Source organism: Pseudorca crassidens, chromosome 12 (assembly GCF_039906515.1).
Source record: "Pseudorca crassidens isolate mPseCra1 chromosome 12, mPseCra1.hap1, whole genome shotgun sequence".
Lineage (NCBI taxonomy): Eukaryota > Metazoa > Chordata > Mammalia > Artiodactyla > Delphinidae > Pseudorca > Pseudorca crassidens.
The window spans coordinates 26,043,458-26,059,682 of NC_090307.1; the positions used below are offsets into that span (position 1 = coordinate 26,043,458).

Consider the following 16,225-nt stretch of genomic DNA (forward strand, 5'->3'; position numbering starts at 1 on the left):
ATTTTGAAAACATAAGGAAAAGGAAGGATTTTTAAAAATAGCTAATTTTAAGGTTAGAAAGTGTTTTCTGATTATTTTAATGCTTTTTTCTTTTACTACTGTTCTATTCCAAAAGAGGATTTAAAGCTGTTTTTTGGGTAGCTGGGAAACCAACATTTTGAAAAGTTAGGACAGGGCAAAGATGTTGTGGAGAGTGGAGGCCAGGGTGAGGGGAAGGAGGATGAACAAAGGGCATTTAGTAGGGAGAAGAATTTGACTGGAAGTGGTTACGTGTGGGTTGTGGGTAGTGTTTTGGGTGAGGGAGTACTTAAGTCTCTGATCACTGGGAATTAGTATAATTCAACAATACTTAGGAAACTGAGGTGTAAGCATACACTCTTGTAAGACACCTACCCAATAATTATATGGAGGGTGTTAGAATGTTTAGTGGCTTTCACTTGTGGAGATGTTTGGGCTTATTTTCCCTGTCGTCTTTACTTGTTTAGATTTGGGCATTTTACAAAGTAGAAAATCACAAGTGGATTACACCTATCTGCTTTTCTGGACAGTGGGGCTTTACCCAGCTCCAACTGACAGCAAAACCTTGGGATTCGCTTTTTATTCCATCGCGAAAGAAATTTTAACATTTCCTCGAAAACACTAGTACCTTTGTTGTTTATTATTTTATAGATAACTAATAATGGAGAAAAATGAAAAAAGATAACATATTTATCAGTTCAGTATTTCTTCCTCTTTAGACCTTTGAGACATGAGTGGTTAAACTGGCAAAGCTCAGCTCTTTTTTTTAATTTGCTTTAACTTTTAAAATAGCACGTAATGGTATTTATTCTTATTTTTGTATTCTTTGTTGTTCGAGTGTATGAAAGAATTTATTTTATTCTCACATTAAAAATTTTGGGGTACTGACACTTAAAAAGAAAAGTTTGATACTTAAGTTAAAATTTATAGTTAGCTTATTGAAGAGAGATTATAAAAAGTTTATGAAGGAAGCCTTTAACCCACATCATTTAAACTTATTTTTTCCTCCTTGAAATTATAATTGGTAAAATTGTATAAATGTTTTTATTTTACATGAAGTTTATTCAGATATTCAGATGCTTCCTGAATATAAACATTTTGTTCATAAACCATATTGGAAATGGCACATTAGAATCTTAAGTATTTTCAGGAAGTAGTTTGCCTCAGTTTTGTGTAGCAGTCTGTATTTGAATTTAATTTTCTGCCTCAAGCATTCAAGATTTACTGGTTAGCAATCATGGAGCAATATACTTTTTAGGTAGAATTCAAGCTAGACCATTCCTGAACTATATTACCATATTTTGCCCTATAGAACCTAATGTAAGATGTAAGCCTGTATTATTTTGTAATCCAAAATCTTGTTTGCCTGTGTTGTGTGTCCTTTAATCATCTCTTAAGTACCCATCCATGATGGCCATTAGGTTAAAAAATAATCATAATTATGGGTACTAGATTCTTTGAAACATACCGATCAGAACTGAGGCATCTTTGAAGTTATGTTTTTGGCTCTTGCCCCAGAAAATACACATATGACAATGAGCCAGATATGTAAATAATAGCTAAGAAAATATGCACAGAGAGCTCAATTATATTACAAGTAAGTTTTAAGGATTCACCTATAAGGTTTGGATCAGAACCTGAATCTTAAGCCCTCAGTATCCAATATTGCTTTTTATAGAGATGTTATGTAACATTCCTATGTTATTTGGAGTGATTTGTTGGTTATCTTTGGTAGCTGGGAGAAAAGGCCATGAGATTAAATTGAACCTGTACGTGATTTGTTCTAAACTTTTTTAGAAACGCCACCTCCTGGATATATCAGTGAAGATGGAGAAACAAGTGATCAACAGTTGAACCAAAGTATGGATACAGGTAAAAATATTTTTGAAAATTCCTCAGTAATTAGATACACATTTTTGCCTTGTTGGAAACTCACTAGAGTTATTCATAACCCTTACATTTAGAGAAGTTGGGACATATCAAAAAAAAGAATCATCTTGATTTAATAATCATATTTGAATCATCAGAGAGAGGAGTCAGTGAAAGATTAACGTATGCTACTCTGCAGAATAATTGTTAGAATTTTCTCTTATTAGAGTAAACAAATAAAAATGGGAGAACACTCACTTTTCTTTTTAAAATATTGATATTCTGTGCTTCTGTTTAAAGTTTTAGGTACTCTATGAATAAATGTCTTTGTGATGAAAGATTCTAATTAATTATCCCAATAACAGGCTTTCAGAGGAACTTGGAAGTAAGAGATGGGGATCAGCTTTTCAGTGCTCTTTTAACTTACTAGTGAGTTCTGAATTATAGTAGATTGTTTACACAAAATGCCTTGTATATTGTACCTGACCTAATGCAATTAATTTCTAATATTTAGCTATCAGCTTAAAACACAGTGAAGAAAAAATTGACGTGTAATAGATATTACACACATCAAAGCTTTAAAACAGTTGTTATGTAATAAAATGTATATAACCCATCAGAACTAACAGGTCACCAGTGAAATAGCTGTGATGTCATTGTAATTGTATGTTTTGATCTATTTCACCCTGGTTATATCTTAAGGATTGGACACCTTAATATCACAACCTCCCAAATTATAGCATCCGCTTTTCTACACAGTTTATACTAAAGCATTCTGCAGTTATGATAATCTAAGTTATTTTTTACATGGTGGGGGCTGGGGTGGTTGGCTTTTACAATAATTCTGTTGTTTAAATTCTTCCATTATTTAGACTCCCAAGTGAGGAAGTTTCTGCTATAGCTAATCATACTTATAGCTTTTCAAAATAGTAGATAACCAAGAAAAGTAGATGATGATCATTGGAAATAACGTATGTTTTTAAAAAAAAATTTTTTTTTGGCCGTGCAGCTTGTGGGATCTTAGTTCCCTGCCCTCAGCAGTGAAAGCGCAGAGTCCTAACCACTGGACCTCCAGGGAATTCCCTATATTATACATCTTAATGCAAATATCTTACGGCAAATGACATTTAGATTTCCGAATATATCTTCCTAAGAAATGCATGTGTGTCAAAGAACTGTATTCCTAAATCAGTCATGTTGATGGACAGTTGCTACTGTGACACTTAGAAGTGAATGCCAATAAAAGTATGCCCTAATGACATCATTAATCATCAAGGAAATGCAAATCAAAACCATAATGACATATCACTTCACACCCTCTAGAATGGCTATAATCAAAAAGGGGGGAAGTCTCAATGAAGATTGGAGAAGTTGGAGTCTTCATATGTTGCTAATGGGAATGTAAAATGGTTCAGTTACCTTGGAAAGATTTGCTATTCCTCAAAGTTAAATATAGTATAACAATAGACCCAGCAATTTCACCCAAGAAAATTGAACACATGTCCACATTAAACTTGTAAACAAATGTTCATGTAAGCATTATTCATAGTAGCCCAAAATTGGAAACAACCCAAACTGTCTATCAAATGATTAATGGATAAATTAAATGATTTATATCCATACGTTAGAATATTATTCAGCCATATAAAGGAATGAAGTACTGATGCATGCTACAACATTGATGAACCTTGAAAGCATTATATTAGGTGAAAGAAGCCAGGCACAAAAGGCCATAAGGATTCCAGTTAGTGCACAAATGCCTATTCTATAATATAGCTGAAACATGGGAAGAACAATAAGATGAATATAATCATTGGTTATGATAATGGTCAAAATCTAAAAGTGGATAATAAGCTGAATCAACTAAAATGAATTCAGTGTTTTGGAGCTAGCTTTGAACATAACCTAATATTTCTAATTCTGTTTCAGTGGGGGGAAATGTTACTGTCTTTTCAAAATGACACATTTAAAATTATTTAGTGTAATGACAGTAACAGTGTGAATATTTGATTCATGAGATGCTAAAAGTTGGTTTAAATACCAGTCTTCTACCTGCTATCTATTGTTCTCTCAGTGCCATGGGAAGAATTTTCTGACTGATGCAGGGTCCCAATTTAGAACAAAATTAACCTGTTTTTAAACTCTGGTCCATACCTTCCCTGAGGGAAGGACATAATTAAATTGATCTTTCAAGCTCTGCTGGAACAGAAGGAGTTAATATTTTTTAAAAGGGTAACCAGAGGAGAATTCTCTGGCAGTCCAGTAGTTAGGACTCCGCTTCTACTGCAGGAGGCATGGGTTCAATCCCTGGTCGGGGAACTAAGATCTAGCTGTGTGACCCTCCCCCACCAAAATAAATAAATAAATATAAACAAACAAAAAAGTAACTGTAGGACAAATAATGCAGAATACAGAACTGTATGAACAAGTACCTGTTATTTTTCGCTTTGCTTTTTCTTTTTTTAAAAATTTCTCCGGTCAAGCCTTCATTCTTTAAAGTTTGTGGACATTAAGGATCAGGCTGAACATCACAAGAAATATAAGTTTGATTTAGTTCTAATTTTTTTTTCTTGCAAGCCAGTCATTTTGTATACCCCTAGACAAGGTTCACATACCCCACTTAGGAGACAGCTTCTCTAACCAAATGCATAGCGGCAGGATAGTATGGTTGGACTCTGAACTAGACTACCTGAGTTTGAATTGTCCCTCTGCTATATACTAGCTAGATGACCGAGGCACACAGTTTCCTTATTTGTAAATTAGGAATAATTATAGTACCAAACCCATAGGGTTGTTAATAGTTAATTTTTGTAAAGAAGTTAAATGTTCCTAATTTACAGTAAATACTATGTGAGTATATTTAAAGAAAATATAAAAGGATGAATTAACCATTAAGAAAAAGGAAGAAACTTGATTGCATGAAAATTAGAAGTAAATTGAGGGACTGAGATCCAGAAGCAGAAGCAGTTTAATCTTCATGACTACAATCTTCTAAATAAAATAGGAAAATAAGGTTATTTGTCAAGAACGGAGGGTCAGGTTTGAGAACTTAAAGGTAGTGGTCTTATTGGCTATGCCATCTGTGCAGTGTTTTACAGTTTTTAGCATAGATATATAGCATTTCTGTCATTAGATGCATTCTTCACTGTTTTAACCTTTTCATGCTATTGTAAATGTTTATTTTTCAATTTTATTTTTAATTGTTTTTTCCTAGGATATAGAATAAAATTTGATTTTTGTATGTTGATCTTTTTTCCTGAACTTTGCTAAAATCACTTTTTGTATCTAGTATTCTGTAGATGCCTAAGATTTTCTATACATACTACCTTGCCATCTCTTAAATAAAGACAGTTTTACTTCTTGCTTTCTAATCTTTATGCTTTCTTCTTTTTCTGTTCTGGCTGAGACCTACAGTAAACTATTGAATAGAAATACTAAGAATGGATATTTTTGCATTGTTCTTGATCATAGGGGGAATACATTTAATAATTCCCCCAATAAGTTAGATGTTAATTATAGATTTTTAATAGATTATCTTTATCAGATTGAGGATTTTCCATTCTGTTCCTAGCGTTCTGAGTGTTTGTAATGAGTGGCTGTGGAATTTTGCCCATACTTTTTCTGCATCTATTGAGAAGATAATACAGTTTTACTCTTCTTGAGTGAATTCCACTAAATGATTTTTCTAATAACAAATGAATTTTGACCTTATTTGGTTATGATAAATTATACTTTTAAAATATTTATGGATTTGATTTGCTAATGTTCTTAAAAGGATTTTCACATCTATGTTTATGAGAGATTTTGGTCTTTAGTTTTCTTGTAATGTTTTTCTGTAGTTTCAATATCATAATTATGCTGGGATCAAAATATATTGGATGAGGTTTTCTAATATTTTCTGAAAGACTGCATAGGATTGGAATTAATTCTTCCTTAAACACTTGATAGCTTCTACCAGAGAAGCCATCATTTATAGCGAAGGGTTTTTTAAATTGAGAGTTATTTAGATTTTCAATTTTTTGTGTTGGTGTGCTAACTTGTGTCTTATAAGATATTTTGTTCATCTGAATGGTAGATTTTATTGCTATAAAGTTATTTCTAATCTGTTATCCTCTTGTTGTCTGCAATATCAAGTAAATCTTGATGACCCATTTTTTACTTAAAATGTTGATAGTTTGACGTTTCTCTTTTATTCTTGATAAGTCTTGCAGGGGCTTTATCAGTTAATATTTTTAAAGAACCAGTTTTTGGCTTCTTAAACTTTTCTCTTGTGTTTGCCTTTTTACTGCTTGATTTTATTTCTATTCTGCATTATTTTCTTCTACTTACTTCCCATTTAATTTGGTCATTTTAGATCCTTGTAGCTTAAATTTAGGTCATTGATTCTTTTGTATTTTTTTCGATTGATTCTTTTTTTCTTGTCTGAGCCTCTATACATTATTTATTTAATTTTGTTTATTTTTTTACACAGCAGTGTCTTATGAGTTATCCATTTTATACATATTAGTGTATATATGTCAATCCCAATCTCCCAATTCATCACCCCCTTCCGCCCCCCAGCCACTTTCACCCCTTGGTGTCCATACGTTTCTTCTCTACATCTGTATCTCAATTTCTGCCCTGCAAACCGGTTCATCTGTACCATTTTTCTAGGTTCCACATATATGCGTTAATATACGATATTTGTTTTTCTCTTTCTGACTGACTTCACTGTATATGACAGTCTCTAGATCCATCCACGTCTCTACAAATGACCCAATTTCGTTCCTTTTTATGGCTGAGTAATATTCCATTGTATATATGTACCACATCTTCTTTATCCATTCGTCTGTCGATGGGCATTTAGGTTGCTTCCATGTCCTGGCTATTATAAATAGAGCTGCAATGAACATTTTGGTACATGACTCTTTTTGAATTATGGTTTTCTCAGGGTATATGCCCAGTAGTGGGATTGCTGGGTCATACGGTAATTTTTTAGTTTTTTAAAGAACCTCCATACTGTTCTCCATAGTGCCTGTATCCATTTACATTCCCACCAACAGTGCAAGAGTGTTCCCTTTCCTCCACAGCCTCTCCAGCTTTTATTGTTTGGAGATTTTCTGGTGATGCCCATTCTGACTGGTGTGAGGTGAAACCTCATTGTAGTTTTGATTTGCATTTCTCTAATAATTAGTGATGTCGAGCAGCTTTTCATGTGCTTCTTTGCCACCTGTATGTCTTCTTCGGAGAAATGTCTATTTAGGTCTTCTGCCCATTTTTGGATGGGTTGTTTGTTTCTTTAATATTGAACTGCATGAGCTGTTTACATATTTTGGAGATTAATCTTTGTTGATTCGTTTGCAAATATTTTCTCCCATTCTGAGGGTTTTCTTTTTGTCTTGTTTGTAGTTTCCTTTGCTGTGCAAAAGCGTTTAAGTTTCATTAGGTCCCATTTGTTTGTTTTTATTTCCATTACTCTAGGAGATGGATCTAAAAAGATCTTGCTGTGATTTATGTCAAAGAGTGTTCTTCCTATGTTTTCCTCTAAGAGTTTTATAGTGTCAGGTATTATATTTAGGTCTCGAATGCATTTTGAGTTTATTTTTGTGTATGGTGTTAGGGAGTGTTTGAATTTCGTTCTTTTACATGTACATGAAACTAGCTGTCCAGTGTCCCCAGCACCACTTATTGAAGACACTGTCTTTTCTCCGTTGTATATCCTTGCCTCGTTTGTCATAGATTAGTTGACCATAGGTGTGTGGGTTTATCTCTGGGCTTTCTATCCTGTTCCATTGATCTATATTTCTGCTTTTGTGCCAGTACCATATTGTCTTGATTACTGTAGTTTTGTAGTATAGTCTGAAGTCAGGGAGTCTGATTCCTCCAGCTCCGTTTTTTCCCTTAAGACTGCTCTGGTTATTCGGAGTCTTTTGTGTCTCCATACAAATTTTAAGATTTTTTGTTCTAGTTCTAGAAAAATTCCATTGGTAATTTGATAGGGATTGAGTTGAATCTGCAGATTACTTTGGGTAGTATAGTCATTTTCACAATATTGATTCTTCCAGTCCAAGAACATGCTATATCTCTCCATCTGTTTGTATCATCTTTCATTTCTTTCATCAGTGTCTTATAGTTTTCTGTGTACAGGTCTTTTGTCTCCCTACGTAGGTTTATTCCTAGGTATTTTATTCTTTTTGTTGCAGTGGTAAATGGGAGTGTTTCCTTAATTTCTCTTTCAGATTTTTCATCATTAGTGTATAGGAATGCAAGAAATTTCTGTGCATTAATTTTGTATCCTGCAACTTTACCAAATTCATTGATTAGCTCTAGTATCTTTCTGGTGGCATCTTTAGGATTCTCTATGTGTAGTATCATGTCATCTGCAAACAGTGACAGTATTACTTCTTTTCCAATTTGTATTCCCTTTATTTCTTTTTCTTCTCTGATCGCCGTGACTAGGACTTCCAAAACTATGTTGAATAGTAGTGGCGAGAGTGCACATCCGTGTTGTGGTCCTGATCTTAGAGGAAATGCTTTCAGTTTTTCACCATTGAGAATGGTATTTGCTGTGGGTTTGTCGTATATGGGCTTTATTTTGTTGAGGTAGGTTCCTTCTATGCCCACTTTCTGGAGAGTTTTTATCGTAAATGGGTGTTGAATTTTGTCAAAAGCTTTTTCTGTGTCTATTGAGATGATATGGTTTTTCTTCTTCAGTTTGTTAATATGGTGTATCACATTGATTGATTTGTGTATATTGAAGAATCCTTGCATTCCTGGGATAAATCCCACTTGATCATGGTGTATGATCCTTTTAATGTGTTGTTGGATTCTGTTTGCTAGTCTTTGGTTGTGGATTTCTACATCTATATTCATCAGTGATATTGGTCTGTAGTTTTCTTTTTTTGTAGTATGTTTGGTTTTGATATCAGGGTGATGGTGGGCTCATAGAATGAGTTTGGGAGTGTTCCTTCCTCTGCAATTTTTTGGAAGAGTTTGAGAAGGATTGGTGTTAGCTCTTCTCTAAATGTTTGATAGAATTCACCTGTGAAGCCATCTGGTCCTGAAATTTTGTTTGTTGGAAGATTTTTAATCACAGTTTTAATTTCATTACTTGTGATTGGTCTGCTCATATTTTCTGTTTCTTCCTTGTTCAGTCTTGGAAGGTTATACCTTTCTCAGAATTTGTCCATTTTATTGGCATAGAGTTGCTTGTAGTATTCTCTTAGGCTGCTTTGTATTTCTGCGGTGTCTGTTGTAACTTCTTCTATTTCATTTCAAATTTTATTATTTTGAGTCCTCTCCCTCTTTTTCTTGATGAGTCTGGCTAATGGTTTATGTTTATCCTCTCAAAGAACCAGCTTTTAGTTTTATTGATCTTTGCCATTGTTTTCTTTGTCTCTATTTCATTTATTTCTGCTCTGATCTTTATGATTTCTTTCCTTCTACTAACTTTGGGTTTTGGTTGTTCTTCTTTCTCTAGTTCCTTTAGGTGTTAGGTTAGATTGTTTATTTGAGATGTTTGTTGTTTCTTTAGGTAGGATTGTATTCCTGTAAACTTCCCTCTTAGAACTGCTTTTGCTGCATCCCGTAGGTTTTGGATCGTCATGTTTTCATTGTCATTTGTCTCTAGGTATTTTTTGATTTCCTCTTTGATTTCTTCAGTGATCTCTTGGTTATTTAGTAATGTATTGTTTAGCCTCTATGTGCTTGTGGGTTTTTTTAACTTTTTTTCTCTGTAATTGATTTCTAATCTCATAGTGTTGTGGTCAGAAAAGATGCTTGATATGATTTCAATTTCTTAAATTTACTGAGGCTTCATTTGTGACCTAAAATGTGATCCATCATGGAGAATGTTTCATGTGCACTTGAGAAGAAAGTATAATCTGCAGTTTTTGGATGCAATGTCCTATAAATATCAATTAAATCTATCTGGTCTATTGTGTCATTTTTTTTTTTTTTTTTTTTTTGCGGTACGCAGGCCTCTCACTGTTGTGGCCTCTCCCGTTGTGGAGCACAGGCTCCGGAGCACAGGCTCAGTGGCCATGGCTCACGGGCCCAGCTGCTCCGCGGCATGTGGGATCCTCCCGGACCGGGGCACGAACCCGTGTCCCCTGCATCGGCAGGCGGACTCTCAACCACTGTGCCACCAGGGAAGCCTATTGTGTCATTTAAAGCTTGTGTTTCCTTATTAATTGTCTGGATGATCTGTCCATTGGTATAAGTGAGGTGTTAAAGTCCCCCCCTATTATTGTGTTACTGTCGATTTCCTCTTATAGTTTTTAGCACTTGCCTTATGTATTGATGTGTTCCTATGTTGGGTGCATATATATTTATAATTTTATATCTTCTTCTTGGATTGATCCCTTGATCATTATGTCGTGTCCTTCCTTGTCTCCTATAACATTCTTTATTTTAAGGTCTGTTTTATCTGATGTGAGTATTGCTACTTCAGCTTTCTTTTGATTTCCATTTGCATGGAATATCTTTTTCCATCCCCTCACTTTCAGTCTGTATGTGTCCCTAGGTCTGAAGTGGGTCTCTTGTAGAGACAGCATATGTGTGGGTCTTGTTTTTGTATTCATTCAGTGAGCCTCTGCCTTTTGATTGGGGCATTTAATCCATTCACGTTTAAGGTAATTATCGATATGTATGTTCCTATGACCATTTTCTTAATTGTTTTGGGTTTGTTTTTGTAGGTCCTTTTCTTCTCTTGTGTTTCCCACTTAGAGAAGAAGTTCCTAAACATTTGTTGTAGAGCTGGTTTGTGGGGGCTGAATTCTTTTAGCTTTTGCTTGTCTGTAAAGCTTTTGATTTCTCCATCAAATCTGAATGAGATCCTTGCCGGGTAGAGTAATCTTGGTTGTGGATTCTTCCCTTTCATCACTTTAAATATGTTATGCCACTCCCTTCTGGCTTGTAGAGTTTCTGCTGAGAAATCAGCTGTTAACCTTATAGGAGCTCCTTTATATGTTATTTGTCGTTTTTCCCTTGCTGCTTTCAATAATTTTTCTTTGTATTTAATTTTTGCCAGTTTGATTACTGTGTGTCTCGGTGTCTTTCTCCTTGGGTTTATCCTGTATGGGACTGTCTGTGCTTCCTGGACTTGGGTGGCTGTTTCCTCTCCCGTGTTAGGGAAGTTTTAGACTATAATCTCTTCATATATTTGCTCGGGTCCTTTCTCTCTCTCTTCTCCTTCTGGGACCCCAATAATGCGAATGTTGTTGTGTTTAATGTTGTCCCAGAGGTCTCTTAGGCTGTCTTCATTTCTTTTCATTCTTTTTTCTTTATTCTGTTCTGCAGCCGTGAATTCCACCATTTTGTCTTCTAGGTCACTTATCCGTTCTTCTGCCTCAGTTATTCTGCTGTTGATTCCTCGTAGTGTGTTTGTCATTTCAGTTATTGTATTGTTCATCTCTGTTTGTTCTTTAATTCTTCTAGGTCTTTATTAAACATTTCTTGCACCTTCTTGATCTTTGCCTCCATTTTTTTTCCCGAGGTCCTGGATCATCTTCACTATCATTATTCTAAATTCTTTTTCTTGAAGCTGGCTTATCTCCACTTCATTTAGTTGTTTTTCTGGGGTTTTATCTTGTTCCTTCATCTGGTATATAGCCCTCTGCCTTTTCATCTTGTCTACCTTTCTGTGAATGTGGTTTTTGTTCCACAGGCTACAGGATTGTAGTTCTTCTTGCTTCTGCTGTCTGCCCTCTGCTGGATGAGGCTATCTAAGAGGATTGTGCACGTTTCCTGATGGGAGTGACTGGTCATTAATTCTTTTCTAATGTAAGCATTTAAAATTAAAATTTCCCTCTAAGCCGTACTTTAGCTTCATACCAAAAGTTTTAATAAGTTATTTTTCATTATTATTATTATTATTCAACATCTTTATTGGAGCATAATTGCTTCATAATGGTGTGTTAGTTTCTGCTGTATAACAAAGTGAATGAGCTATACATATACATCTATCCGCATATGGCCTCTCTCTTGCGTCTCCCTCTCACCCTCCCTATCCCACCCCTCTTGGTGGGCAAAGAGCAATGAGCTGATCTCCCTGTGCTATGCAGCTGCTTTCCAATAGCTATCTGTTTTACATTTTGTAGTGTATATATGTCCATGCCACTCTCTCATTTCCTCCCAGCCTACCCTTCCCCCTCCCCATGTCCTGAAGTCCATTCTCTATGTCTGCATCTTTATTCCTGTCTAGCCCCAAGGTTCTTCAGAACCTTTTTTTTTTTTAAGATTTAATATATATGTGTTAGCATACAGTATTTGTTTTTCTCTTTCTGACTTACTCCACTCTGTATGATCCATCCACCTCAGTACAAATAACTCAATTTCGTTTCTTTTTATGGCTGAGTTATATTCCATTGTATATATGTATATATATACATATTCTTTATCCATTCATCTTAGGTTGACACTAAGATGGACACTTTGGTTGGTTCCATGTCTTGGCTATTGTAAATAAAGCTGCAGTGAACATTGTGGTACATGACTCTTTTTTTGAGTTATGGTTTTCTCAGGGTATATGCCAAGTAAGGGGATTGCTCTGTCATATGGTAGTCCTATTTTGAGTTTTTTGAGGAACCTCCATACTGTTCTCCGTAGTGGCTGTATCAGTTTACGTTCCCACCAACAGTGCAAGAGGGTTACCTTTTCTCCACACCCTCTCCAGCATTTATTGTTTGTAGATTTCTTTGATGATAGCCATTCTGACCAGTGTGAGGTGATAACTCATTGTAGCTTTGATTTGCATTTCTCTAATAATAAGTGATGTTGAGAATCCTTTCATGTGTTTGTTGGCAATCTGTATATCTTCTTTGGAGAAATTTCTGTTTAGGTCTTCTGCCCATTTTTGGATTGGGTTGTTTGTTTTTTTTGATACTGAGCTGCATGTGCTGCCTATATATTTTGGAGATTAATCCTTTGTCAGTTGCTTCATTTGCAAATATTTTCTCCCATCCTGAGGGTTGTCTTTTCATCTTGTTTATGGTTTCCTTTGCTGTGCAAAAGCTTGTAAATTTCATTAGGTCCCATTTGTTTATTTTTGTTTTTATTTCCATTTCTCTAGGAGGTGGGTCAAAAAGGACCTTGCTTTGATTTATATCATAGAGTGTTCTGCCTATGTTGTCCTCTAAAAGTTTTATAGTGTCTGCCCTTTATTAGGTCTTTAATCCATTTTGAGTTTATTTTTGTGTATGGTGTTAGGGAGTGTTCTAATTTCATTCTTTTCCGTGTAGCTGTCCAGTTTACCCAGTACCACTTACTGAAGAGGATGGCTTTTCTCCACTGTATATTCTTAACCTCTTTTATCAAAGATAAAGTGACCATATGTGCATGAGTTTATCTTATATTCTTACCTCCTTTATCAAAGATAAGGTGACCATGTGTGCATGGGTTTATCTCTGGGCTTTCTATCCTTTTCTATTGATCTATATTTCTATTTTTGTGCCAATACCATACTGCCTTGATTACTGTACGTTTTTAGTATAGTCTGAAGTTAGGGATCCTGATTCTTCCAGCTCCGTTTTTCTTTCTCAAGATTGCTTTGGCTAATCTGGGTCTTTGGTGTTTCCATACAAATTGTGAAATTTTTTTGTTGTAGTTCTGTCAAAAATGCTGTTGGTAGTTTGATAGGGATTGCATTGAATCTCTAGATTGCTTTGGGTAGTATAGTCATTTTCACAATATTGATTCGTCCAATCGAAGAACATGGTATATCTCTCCGTTTGTATCATCTTTCATTTCTTTCATCAGTGTCTTATAGTTTTCTGCATACAGGTCTTTTGTCTCCTTAGGTAGGTTTATTCCTAGGTATTTTATTCTTTTTGTTGCAATGATAAATGGGAGTGTTTCCTTAATTTCTCTTTCAGGTTTCTCATCATTACTGTATCGGAATGCAAGAGATTTCTGTGCATTAATTTTGTATCCTGCTACTTTACCAAATTAATTGATTAGCTCTAGTATCTTTCTGGTGGCATCTTTAGGATTCTCTATGTATAGTATCATGCCATCGGCAAACAGTGACAGCTTTAATTCTTCTTTTCCGATTTGGATTCCTTTTATTTCTCTTTCTTCTCTGGTTGCTGTGGCTAAAACCTCCAAAACTATGTTGAATAATATTGGCGAGAGTGGACATCCTTGTCTTGTTTCCTATCTTAGAGGAAATGGTTTCAGTTTTTCACCATTGAGAATGATGTTGGCTGTGGGTTTGTCATATATGCCCTTTATTATGTTGAGGTAAGTTCCCTCTGTGCCTACTTTCTGGAGGGTTTGTATGATAAATGGGTGTTGAATACTGTCAGAAGCTTTTTCTGCGTCAGTTGAGATGATCATAAGGTTTTTCTCCTTCAGGTTGTTAATTTGGCTTATCACATTGATTGATTTGTGTACATTGAAGAATCCTTGCATTCTTGAGATAAACCCCACTTCATCATGGTGTGTGATCCTTTTAATGTGCTGCTGGATTCTGTTTGCTAGTATTTTGTTGAGGATTTTTGCATCTGTGTTCATCAGTGATATTGGTTTGTAGTTTTCTTTTTTTGTGGCATGTTTGTCTGGTTTTGGTATCAGGATGATGGTGGCCTCGTAGAATGAGTTTGGGAGTGTTCCTCCCTCTGCTGTGTTTTGAAGAGTTTCAGAAGGATAGGTGTTAGCTCTTCTCTAAATGTTTGATAGAATTTGCCTGTGAAGCTGTCTGGTCCTGGGCTTTTGTTCGTTTGAAAATTTTTGATCGCAGTCTCAGTTTCAGTGCTTGTGATTAGTCTGTTTATATTTTCTATTTCTTCCTGGTTCAGTCTCAGAAGGTTGTGCATTTCTAAGAATTTGTCCATTTCTTCCAGGTTGTCCATTTTATTGTCATATAGTTGCTTGTAGTAATCTCTCATGATCCTTTGTATTTCTGCAGTGTCAGTTGTTACTTCTCCTTTTTCATTTCTAATTCTATTGATTTGAGTCTTCTCCCTTTTTTTCTTGATGAATCTGGCTAATAGCTTATCAATTCTGTTTATCTTCTCAAAGAACCAGCTTTTAGTTTTATTGATCTTTGCTATCATTTCCTTCATTTCTTTTTCCTTTATTTCTGATCTGATCTGTATGATTTCTTTCCTTCTGCTGACTTTGTATTTTGTTAGTTCTTCTTTCTCTAGTGCCTTTAGGTGTAAGTTTAGATTGTTTATTTGAGAGGTTTCTTGAGGTAGGCTTGTATAGCTATAAACTTCCCTCTTAGAAATGCTTTTACTGCATCCCATAGGTTTTGGATCATTGTGTTTTCATTGTCATTTGTCTCTAGGTATTTTTTGGTTTCCTTTTTGATTTCTTCAATGATCTCTTGGTTATTTAGTAGTGTATTGTTTAGCCTCCATGTATTTGTATTTATTACACATTTTTTCCTGTAATTGATATCCAGTCTCATAGTGTTGTGGTCGGATAAGATACTTGATATGATTTCAGTTTTCTTAAATTTACCAAGGGTTTATTTGTGACCCTCGATATGGTCTCTCCTGGAGAATGTTCCATGAGCACTTGAGAACAAAGTGTAATCTGCTGGATGGAATGTCCTATAAATATCAGTTAAGTCCCTCTTGTTTAATGTATCATTTAAAGCTAGTGTTTCCTTATTTATTTTCGTTTTGCATGATCAGTCCATTGGTGAAAGTGGGGTGTTGAAATCCCCTACTGTGATTGTGTTACCTTCAGTTTCCCCTTTTATGGCTCTTAGCATTTGCCTAAAGTATTGAGGTGCTCCTATGTTGGGTGCATATATATTTACAATTGTTATATCTTCTTCTTGGATTGATCCTTGATCATTATGTAGTGTCCTTCCTTATCTCTTGTAATAGTCTTTATTTCAAAGTCTGTTTTGTCTGATATGAGATTTGCTACTCCAATTTTCTTTTGATTTCCATTTGCGTGGAATATCTTTTTCAATCCTGTCACTTTCAGTGTGTATGTGTCCCTAGGTCTGAAGTGGGTCTCTTGTAGACAGCATATATAAGGGTCTTCTTTTTTTATCCGTTCAGCCAGTCTGTATCTTTTGGATGCAGCATTTAATCCATTTACGTTTAAGGTAACTATCGATATGTATGTTCCTGTTAACCATTTTCTTAATTGTTTTAGGTTTGTTATTGTAGGTCTTTTCCTTCTCTTGTGTTTCCTGCCTAGAGAAGTTCCTTTAGCATTTGTTGTATAGCTGGTTTGCTGGTGCTGAATTCTTTTAGCTTTTGCTTGTCTGTAAGGGTTTTAATTCTTCCATCGAATCTTCATGAGATCCTTGCTGGGTAGAGTAATCTTGGTTGTAGGGTTTTCTCTTCCATCACTTTAAATATGTCCTGCCACTCCCTTCTGGCTTGCAGAGTTT

At 35.2% G+C, this 16,225-nt stretch overlaps 1 protein-coding gene across 3 annotated transcripts in view; it reads left to right on the forward strand.

The window, feature by feature from the left end:
* Window positions 1–16,225, forward strand: part of SMAD2 (SMAD family member 2) — a 104,333-nt gene that overhangs the window by 61,282 nt on the left and 26,826 nt on the right. For all 3 annotated transcript variants that reach the window (XM_067699159.1, XM_067699160.1, XM_067699161.1), the window contains one exon: window positions 1,816–1,890. In XM_067699159.1, the coding sequence (XP_067555260.1) occupies window positions 1,816–1,890 (75 nt within the window). The remainder of the gene's footprint in view (window positions 1–1,815; window positions 1,891–16,225) is intronic.